Source organism: Empidonax traillii, unplaced genomic scaffold (assembly GCF_003031625.1).
Source record: "Empidonax traillii isolate 1590-97213 ecotype Southwest subspecies unplaced genomic scaffold, ASM303162v1 scaffold73:size1297144, whole genome shotgun sequence".
NCBI classification, from domain to species: Eukaryota; Metazoa; Chordata; class Aves; order Passeriformes; family Tyrannidae; genus Empidonax; species Empidonax traillii.
This window is the reverse complement of record NW_020955266.1, coordinates 986504-996204: the sequence shown is the minus strand read 5'-3', so window position 1 is coordinate 996204 and position 9701 is coordinate 986504. Positions and strand designations below refer to the sequence as shown.

Below are 9701 nucleotides of genomic sequence, written 5' to 3'. Positions count from 1 at the left end.
CAGTCAGAAGTTAATGGACATCTGGGGCAGTTTCTACGTTGCTGTCAGACAGAAAGCCATTTCTGGACATTTTGGTCTTGTAGGAAAGGTTTAAATTAAAATTGGGGTTTTTTTCTCCCCCTTCAATAACTTTCCCCTTAAACAGAGTCTTTGTTTTATTCTGTTCTCATTTATTGCTATTCTTCCTCTGCTTTCCTTTTCCAGGACTTTTTCCAGCAAGCTAGAGGAGCACAGTTACAAACAAGCTCAAGACATTGCTAAACCACGTGTAATTTAAAGAGGAAATCAGTATGTTGTTGAATAAATGAGAGTAGATAAGGTCCTACTTGGGAACTAAAGAGCTCCAAACTTCTAGAGGGCATCTCCTGCCCCAGTCAGAGTAGCTACTAGGGGAGCTTATCGCGTTAGAGATGCTGAAATGTTTTGATGATGAGCCAGAAATGGGTGCTCTTTGAATGTTATCATCCTTTCTGGTGCCAGAGACCTGCTCACTGGAGGAAAACACTGAAATAGTTTGAATGTGAGGCTTGAGTTTGGTTTGGTTTTGATCTTGTGTTTGAATTGCTGTGTAATTGCCTCTGTGTTGTTGATTTGTGGCTGAAGTTTCCACTAGGTCTGGATAAACCTGTTTAGGTAATTGGGACTGTTTTTATTCCCCTGGCCCACGCTGGGTGCCTGTGGGCATCCAAAAAAAAAAGCCATTTCTTGTCTGGAGAGGCACCAAGTGCGGCAAAGGGCTCAGTTCAGATGTGAATCCGATGGATTTGTGCCAGCCTTCACCACTGCCAAAGCTGAAGTAGTGAGTGGCAAACTTGGCACAGTTCAGCCAAACCATCCTGAACCTGCCAAGGCTTTGTAGCTTCATTACACTTACGAGCTCATTCCTGTGTTTGTGGACCGGTGCAGTGATATCCCTGCTCATGGATCATCACCAAAACTGAAAGCTTGTCAGCAGACTGTGGCTCTTCAGTGCTCCTAAAATCAACCACTGCTTTCAGCATTTGGTCCCTGTTATTGTGCTGGTAAACAAAAGAAGGACTGGAAATGCTTTTGAAGAATTCGTATTCAGACTAGTCAGTCACTTTTAAGGGAAGAGACGTGGCTCAGGATAAATGTAACATACTCCTACTCAGGGCTCACACCCACAAATAATTAAGCACAACTAAATTATTCTGGTGCAGAGATAAGGCATAGTTGAACCAGAGATATCTTAGTTTTTATCATCTGCTTGTTAATGGTAGTACAACAAAGTAATTTTACATTTCCCGCAAGTAAGTATTTATCTACCACATTTAAGGTGACACATCAGATGGCAAAATGCAGGTTGTGAATTTCCAGTAGGTTTTGATTTAAACCAAGTTCCCCTTCACCGTGCTGAAAGTTCAATTTCAGTTTGAACGTGTGGAACTCTGTGTTTGCAGGTGGTGCATTCAAATCCTTAGGTACGAGTACATATGTGAATTGTGCTGTCCAAGGTCACAGATGGAAAGAATTGCTTGCAGTGTTTCCAAGAAAACTGATATTCCTACCTGCATGTGGAGTGCATTCCTTTTGCCTTTGTTTAGAATGAGGAAGTAATTATAGTTGGAAGCACTTGTGTAAAGAAGGACAAAGTTTTAGTCATAAATAGAGGGGGTTTTCCCAGGTCAGCACACAGTTGATCTAAATCTGATCATTTTCTCCAGTGCTGGACATTCTTGCTGGATGAGTTCTCAAGTGGAGGATTTTGCCTTGAGAGCTTTGTTTAGCAGTTGCACTCCAGGCAATGCACTCTGGGAATGCCTGAGAAATGTTGTGGTATCAGCATCTGTAAATGAGCCTCAGCAAAGACAGAAACACAAGGGGTTTGTCTGCTACAAAATATATGTCCAGCTGTGAGATACAGGAGGGCAGAAATCTTATTTATTTTTTTGGATTCTGCCCAGTTTTTATAGCTCTACTTAGCCCTTTCACTATAGCAGATTAACCACAAGTGGTTGGGATAGGTATTTTGGGAAAGCTCTTGCTCAGGCCATGTGTGAACTCCATCAGATTCTGGATACAACTTCATTCAGGCAGATGTTAGAGTTGGCAGCGCTTCTGCCTCTGTTAATAAACGTGTCTCATCTCTTTTCCAGGACTCAAATCTGACGATACACACTGACAACCCAGACCTGACACCGTGTTTCCAGAATACCATCCTAGCATGGATCCCCATTATTTACCTGTGGAGTGCATTACCCTTTTATCTTCTGTACCTCAAACACAACAAAAGGGGGTACATCGTGCTGTCGGTGCTGAGCAGGTTCAAGACGGTAAGATCCCCTTGCAGTGCTCCACGTGCAGTGTAGGGCTCACTGGCATTAGTTCAGAATCCAAGGAAGTGCTGCAGCAGGGTTTGAACGAAAGTCCCCCTGATTTAAGGAGGAACTGAAGAAAAGAATTATGCATAGAGTTCTGAGGAAGGAAATTCCTCCTGCAAGTCCATCTTTCTGGTAGAGAGAGGAGTTGGTTGCTCTGCAGAAGAGAGTTCAACCCTGTGTGAGCCAAAACTGTGCTGCTTCACCCTTACTTAAGGTTTAAACCACTGAAAGCTGCAAAACAAAGACCTTAAGGTAGGGTCTAGTGGGAATTTCATCTCATTGTGAAAGTAAGCACAAGAAGGGTTTTTTTCAAGCACTCTCTTAACCCAATAGCTGTATGATTTCATCTCCACCTTGTACCTAAGAGGTGCCTGGTGGCTGGGTCTAAGGAAAGCAAACAAGTCACTTTTCCATAGACCATGAGAAAAATGGACTTACTCCTGCAGAAAAATACCAGGTTCTGCTTCAGGGCATGTCTGCCTTTAATCTGGATGTTGCCTGTGTTTCTATTCCAAACAGAATAGTAGGGGGAAAAAACCAGGCAAATGCATTAGTCTTTCTACTGGTTGTGATTGCAAATCCCTCATAAAACAGCTGAGATATGATCCTTGGTGTGAGTGCAGCAGGGACAGTTCCTTTAGGCTGTTACTCCGTTTACACAGCTTTGTCTTGCTGGGAATCTGTGAATCAGGATGGTTTTGTCAGCTCTCCAACTGCCCCTGGAGAGGGGTTTACCAAACGCTGTTTCTGTTTGACTGCTTTCAGCTGTTTGGTGTCCTGCTGTGGTCCGTGAGCTGGGCTGATCTCTTCTACTCCTTCCACGAGCTCCTGCAAAACAGAACCCCTCCACCAGTCTATTTTGTGACCCCACTGGTCGTTGGCATCACTGTGGTTTGTAGCTGTTTCTGTTTTTTGTGACCAATATGAAAAACTTTTTCTTAGGGGCAGATGAAGGATGAAGAGCCCCCCTGCATTCCTTGCCTTCTCCTGACCTTTTATTGATGGAATTATTAGCGCTTGTATTACGGAGGCAAATTTTGCTACTGAAAAGGCCACAGTCAGAAATATCTCTCTCAAGTAGATTCAGCTGGGTAAATTAAAATATTTATAATGGAGAGATTGTTCTGCCTCCCTCCTAGCTTTTACCTATTTGTCCAGGCTTGGGATTCAGGTCTGGAGAGAATTTGGATATGACTTTGCCTAAACAGGGAGATACAATAGAGCATGTCTTGTGCATTGTTCAGTATTCTATTGGACTTCTCAAAACTTTGTCTATTTTCTGGTGGTTGTTCACCCGTTAAACAAACCAGGTTTGTTTTGCCTAGGATGACAAACAGGCTTGCGGCCGTTAATGAAAAAAATAAAGCAGTAAAATTTGCCTAGTGGGTTTTTAATGTCCTTGGTTAGATTTTTTTTTAAAGAATCTTATTTTCTGGACAGGTCACGATTGTCCATCTGGACTAGAGAAAGGGCAGCTCTAAACTTTGTTTAAAATGTTTGTACATAACATTTAAATGTTCCTAGCCCTAGGTGCAAAGTCTGGTTGAAAAGTTGAATTCTGGAGATGAGGCTCTCAAAACAGTAAAACAAATTTCACAGTTATTTGCTGCTTTTCTTAGATAAAGGAGGTTTTGTCACTGACCTCTGTGGAGCCACGATGGAGCCTCAGGTCAGAGGGGTCCTGCTATCAGTGATGGTTGTAAGATCTGCCAGCTGAGAGTGTGAAGAGAGGGAGCAGTGGGACAGGACTGGGTTCACGTGTTCCTGTATTTACTTTCACAGCTGTTGGCTACGTTGCTTATTCAGTACGAAAGGCTGAGAGGAGTTCAGTCCTCTGGAGTGCTCATTATCTTCTGGTTCTTGTCTGTGCTCTGTGCCGTGGGGCCTTTCCGGTCGAAGATCATGGCTACAACAGCACAGGTAACACCATCCTTGTCAGCACTTGGGGAGCAGGAAATGTGGCATTAACATCCCTGTGAAGTGGATGAATCACAGAGTTTGGAGTCAGATCTGAGCCCAGCTTTCACCAGAGAGAAAGAGAAGTTTGGTTCTGTTGCCTTGGCTCAGACCTGTGTAACTAGAAGTGAACTGGATTTCTCATGCAATGTCAGAAAGGAGATTTTGCTTAGCCCAGGGCTATACTGGAAACCTGATAGACATGTGAGGGCAGTACCAACCCTGTGTATATGTTAGAACAGACTCTTTTTTTATCTGCTTCCCATCCCCTGCCATGCTTAAATAGGGATGGGTAATAATCCGAGATGACACGTTTTAATATGTAAAGTTCCTTTTTTGCTTAGGCAGCTTGGCCACATTACAGAGCTCCATGGGCTTTCTTCTGTCAGTGCCTGATGTGCTGAGGACAGCATTTTGACTCCACTGTGGCTCTAAATAGAGAACAGAAAGTTGGAGGGAGAGGAAAGAAACCTGGGCTGTTATGATTCCTGTTTGAAAACATAGCAGGTTCTCCCACAGTAGGAGACTTGTTAAGTTTTTCACAGAAACGAATTTCACTAAGTAGGGCAAAGCAGATTGCTGCGGTGGTTAGATCATCAAAGGCTGGGAGAGGAAAAGAGTACTTGGAAAACATTAAGGTGATTGCTTCTCCTCAGTGAAATCAGTGTTGATTCTGTCTGGTGATTTCTTGGTTTTATACTTGCTTTTTTTGTAGCTGTTAGCAGCATTACCCCGCTAGCAAGGATTCTGCTTTACCAGGCTCTTGTAAATATTCCAGCAGAGATTGAATTAAAGCTTTAATGACACTCTGGGCAGAACATCTTCAGATAATAGCTGCAGTCTGGTGAGGCCATTTCTAACACCACTTAGAGGCAATTTTAATAAGTAAAAATATTGGACTATCAATGTCTAAATCCTTAATCAACTTGAAATTGTGGGTGCAGAGCCTTGTGACAGGTCTGGGTGACATGTCTCCTCTTGCAACTGCTGAGAACCAAATACACTTTCTCTTGCACTTAAGGTTCAAACATTTTAAGTGAACAATGGGAATGTTCATAATGGCATTAGGGTATGAAAGAGCTGTGTAAAGGACATACCCTCACAGCAAGGAGTTTTAAATAAACTGCAGACTCATGATAAGGAAAGGAAATATCTCCAGAGCAAATGGGACTGTTATTATGCAATGCAGTGGTTTTTGTGCAGCTTCTTCTGAAAGTCTTTAACACTGACTGCTTGTCAGTGACAGGATATTAAAGTGAAAGGATGTTCTCTGATCTGGGTTGACAATTCCTATGCTTAAGACATGATCTTGCAAGAACCCCCACAGGTAATTTAAAAGGATGTTATGTAGACCTGATTCCAGAGGGTGTCTGCGTGCAGTGAGGATGTATAAGCACTTTGAACTTGACATAATTTAATGAAAAGCTTGGAGATAAGCATGTTCTTAGGCACTTGACAGAGTATGTGCATACTTTTGTGAGATAATTCCTGCTAGCAACTACTTTGCAGTATTCAACTTTAGAGGAAGAAAGGAATTGCCAAAAGAAGCTGTGAAAAAGTCAAGGGAGAGAGTCTCTGTGTGTGTGTGCTTTGGGTGGGCTGAGAAGTACAATAAAAACAATCACTTAGTGTTTCTTTTCCCTCTAGGGCCACCTAAATGAAAGGTTCAGGTTTACCACGTTTTACATCTACTTTGCTTTGATAATCGTGGAGTTGATCCTTTCGTGTTTTAAAGAGAAGCCTCCGTTTTTTTCCCCTGTCAATACAGATACTGTAAGTATTTTCACTTTATTTAAATTTTATAGATTATGTAATGTTTTGAGAGTTCCACTGAGAGTACTTGTCATTGGAAATAGCTTTGGATTGTCACTGAGATGGCAGTAGTTACTGACCCTCTCGCAAAACACTGGGTATGGAGAGTAATATTGGGGTTAGGAGCTTTTTTTCCATTAAATGTGCCATCAGAAATGACTGGAAGCTGTGTAGTGAAAAGCAGCTCTCCTGCTTGCTGCTTCACAGCAGTTTAAATTACACTTACGAACATTGAAGTGTAATATTAATTAATTCAAGAGTGGTTTTTACTGAGGTGGTGGTCTACTTGCTTAAAATTCATCTAGAGTTAGCAAAGGTTTATGAGGTTTGTCTTAATAAGTGAGTTCTCTATGTGTTGAAAATAGATATGGAAAAACATTATTAACAGAAGATATTAGTGGTGTCACAGGTTAAATTTCTTCTCCAGTTCATAAAGTGGTCTCTAAAATTGGATTTATGTTTGAACCACGCTGAGAGAGAAGTTGAGTTCATGTCTTAAAATGAACATTTCAGAAACTGTAGAACGACATTTCACTTTATATAAGTGTGATTTAAAGGCAGTATATGGAGCAATTTTTAGAGATAAAAGGAGTTCTGTCTGACTTGGGAAATGAAAGAAATCAATTTTATGTCTAGTTAGGACATAGGTATGTACATGTAATGTACCATATAATATACCAAAACTGATCAAAATGGGCTGTTGTCTTAATAAAAAGTGATGGTGAATGTCTTGCTTCATTTATTTTGCTTTGTTTTTCCCCCATAACTTCATTATAGAATCCGTGTCCAGAGTTAAATTCAGGCTTCCTGTCAAGGCTGACATTTTGGTGGTTTACAAGGTGAGCTTCTCTTTTCAAGCTGTTGGACAGCTGACAAGCCCACACTCTACTTGAAATCTGTGTTGCACAGAGTTAGCAGCACAGAGCCTTCCCCTCTGTGAGTAGTTGATGTTGGATGTTCTTTCATCCACAGTGGTTTCTGCACTTCTAGCATTCTCCTTTTTAGAAATACACAGCCAAAACTACTTCTCTGAAGGGGAGTGGCAGCAGCTGCGGCACGACCAAAAGGGTGCACAGGCTGCCTGTGTTCCCCACGTGCTGGAATACCACCCAAGCCAAGATGTGACTCTGTGTTCCACAAGATTAACTGTGGCAGCCTTTCACCCGTCTGAGGGTGCATTTTTTTTTCCTGTTGAGGTTCATGGGTGAATGCTTTCTTATAAGGACATTTTCTGTGCAAGAGGGAAAGTAAACTGGGTTATGTATACAAATGATTACCACCAGCTGAGACTGCTGACAAAAGGTATGCGTATGAAAGGTGCAGATTTGAGATTGGGCTACTACTCCATGATAAAGAAGTGGAATGGATGTCAAAGGTCATGTTAAGGCCCAGTTTTTCCATGGTGGTTGAAAGTGTTGAGATCCTCATTCTTCCATCCATGTAACTTTTTTGACCTGGTAACAGCCCTGCAAGGGTCTTTTAGTGGGGGGGGGCAGATCTTTCTGAATTTCCAGAGTATTGAACGTTCAGCTTCCCTGTAGAGATTTTTGGCATCTAGATGTTTGTATCCCTTGACAAAATTCCCCTTAACAGTTGAAGACCTGTAGTTTTCAGAGAAATCTGATTTTTGCTTTAACTTCAGTGAGCTCCACTTTTGCATTTTGTTCACCTCTAACACTTGTTCCAGATAGACCTAATTATTTTCACTTCTTAAGCTTCACTGGTTTCATTTAACACCGCAGTTCCATAAATGCTTCTGGTAGTTGATTTTTATTGTGCCTTTTTTTCTAAAGTGATGTTTTCAATAAAATAAATGTAATCAAAAATGCATCATGCCCTTTCCTTAATTGCAAACATCAATAAAAGGAACAAAGGGAGATGGAGGTGTAATTATCACCCATTCTGTGGAGTATCTTCTTGCTTTTGTTGGCTTAATAGTCCTAGAGTTCTGGCAATGCTTTAAGTACTATTACCCAAACTGAATTGGGCTGTTTTTCTCCATATGTGCAGCATGGCAATTCATGGGTACAAAAGGCCTCTGGAAGAAAAAGATTTGTGGTCGCTGAATGAAGATGATACTTCAAAAAATGTCGTGCAGCAACTGAGTAAAGAGTGGGACAGAGAAAAAGCCGAGTGCAAACAGTAAGTATAGGAAGAGGTCTGCAAACAGAGATTATCTGAGTCGTTTCAACATCCTCATCCATGAAAATGAGCCAAGTAAAAATGCATCCACCTCTTCAACCTTTTCTGTTCTTCATTCACATCAGCAGTAAAATTTGCTTATTTTAATACGTCCAGGCAGAGGCAAACAGGAGCCCTGGAGGGCCTGTGTGCCACCAACACACTTCTTAACGAGCTGCTTAAAATTTCCATGGGCAGGCTGTGCCACTTCCCATGTGGAGAAAGACTGAAGATGTGTGAGGGGAAGGGATTGAGTTGGTTGGGTTGTAGGAAAATGAACAGCTCTCATCACTGAGCTGGTAGATATGAAACTGCACAGTTGCATCCCTCCTAGGCATGCTGGAGCACAACTTTTATACCCATAAACCAAAATTCGTCACTGTCTCCATCGTGAGTTTTCTGACCTGACAGTATTTTTAGCCTTGAGGCTCTTAGCAGTGAGCAACTCTTCACTTCCCAGCAGTAAAGATAGGAAACTTGAAACATGTGAAAGGCAGGAGGAAAGATGTACCCCATTTTATTGCTGAGGCTCTACTCCTGTTGCTTAGAAAATCAACAGCAAAATTGTCATGGTCTCTGATGGAAATGGGATGAGGGTCAGAACTTGCCTACAGTTACATCCCTGGTGGAGAGGATATCCTTCTTATTTGCATGTCCTGTCCTAACCTAATCTTAAGAAATTATCTATTGTGCAACTGTATTTCCTTCTCCCACTGGTTAGTGTCCAAAATGTTTCCAAACAAATAGATGTGATAATAGTGGGTTTCAAATGAAAAATGTCAATAAGGAGGAGGCCTGCACTTCCCTTTCCTTTCATTGTGGAGGTTTCATCTCCATGTCGAGGCTTTCCTCTGTTCTCTTCTGTGCATATCCTTGCCAAATTGGAAAGACCCTGTTATGTGATAATATTGGGAGAGAGTTGTGAGCTTCTTGGCAAAGCTTAACATGATGGTGGAGTGCTCCACTTTGCAGCTAGACTTTGAAAGGTTTCCAGCACTAACACCAGCAGTTGTCCATGAGTGCTCTGTGTGGATGTGTTGTGGTTCTTTTTTCTTCTTTTTTTTTTTTTTTTTTCATTTTCTTAATGTCTCTATTTTTATGGTGTGGAATAATGTGCATTGTCTGGGTTCTGGTCTTTTTTGGCACAGACATAAATCTTGCTCCCTCAGGCTGGTTTATAGTAAGAGCACAACCGTTGTGCAGGAGTGCCTGGGGTCCAGGAAAACTTTTGCTAGGAAACCAGAAACTCTGCTTGGAGTTTTGTCATGGGATTCATTGCATTTTGGAAATCATCCATACAAACTGGGGCCAGTTGGCAATGGATTTAACCGTAAATTATGGCTTGTTTTTAGCTCAGGTAAAATTTTGTGGCAATTATATTAACGATTCTAAGATGGGGAAAAGAGCAAA

The 9701-nt window shown here is 41.6% G+C and overlaps 1 protein-coding gene across 2 annotated transcripts in view; it reads left to right on the top strand.

The window, feature by feature from the left end:
* The window catches only part of ABCC3 (ATP binding cassette subfamily C member 3), a 46218-nt gene that overhangs the window by 9673 nt on the left and 26844 nt on the right, over positions 1-9701 (top strand). Inside the window, exons 2-7 of one of the 2 annotated variants that reach the window (XM_027880648.1) lie at positions 2118-2294; positions 3108-3233; positions 4125-4262; positions 5946-6071; positions 6888-6949; positions 8121-8252. In XM_027880648.1, the coding sequence (XP_027736449.1) occupies positions 2118-2294; positions 3108-3233; positions 4125-4262; positions 5946-6071; positions 6888-6949; positions 8121-8252 (761 nt within the window). Of the gene's footprint in view, positions 1-2117; positions 2295-3107; positions 3234-4124; positions 4263-5945; positions 6072-6887; positions 6950-8120; positions 8269-9701 lie in introns of those variants that run through there. The other variant, XM_027880647.1, reaches the window with a different exon arrangement.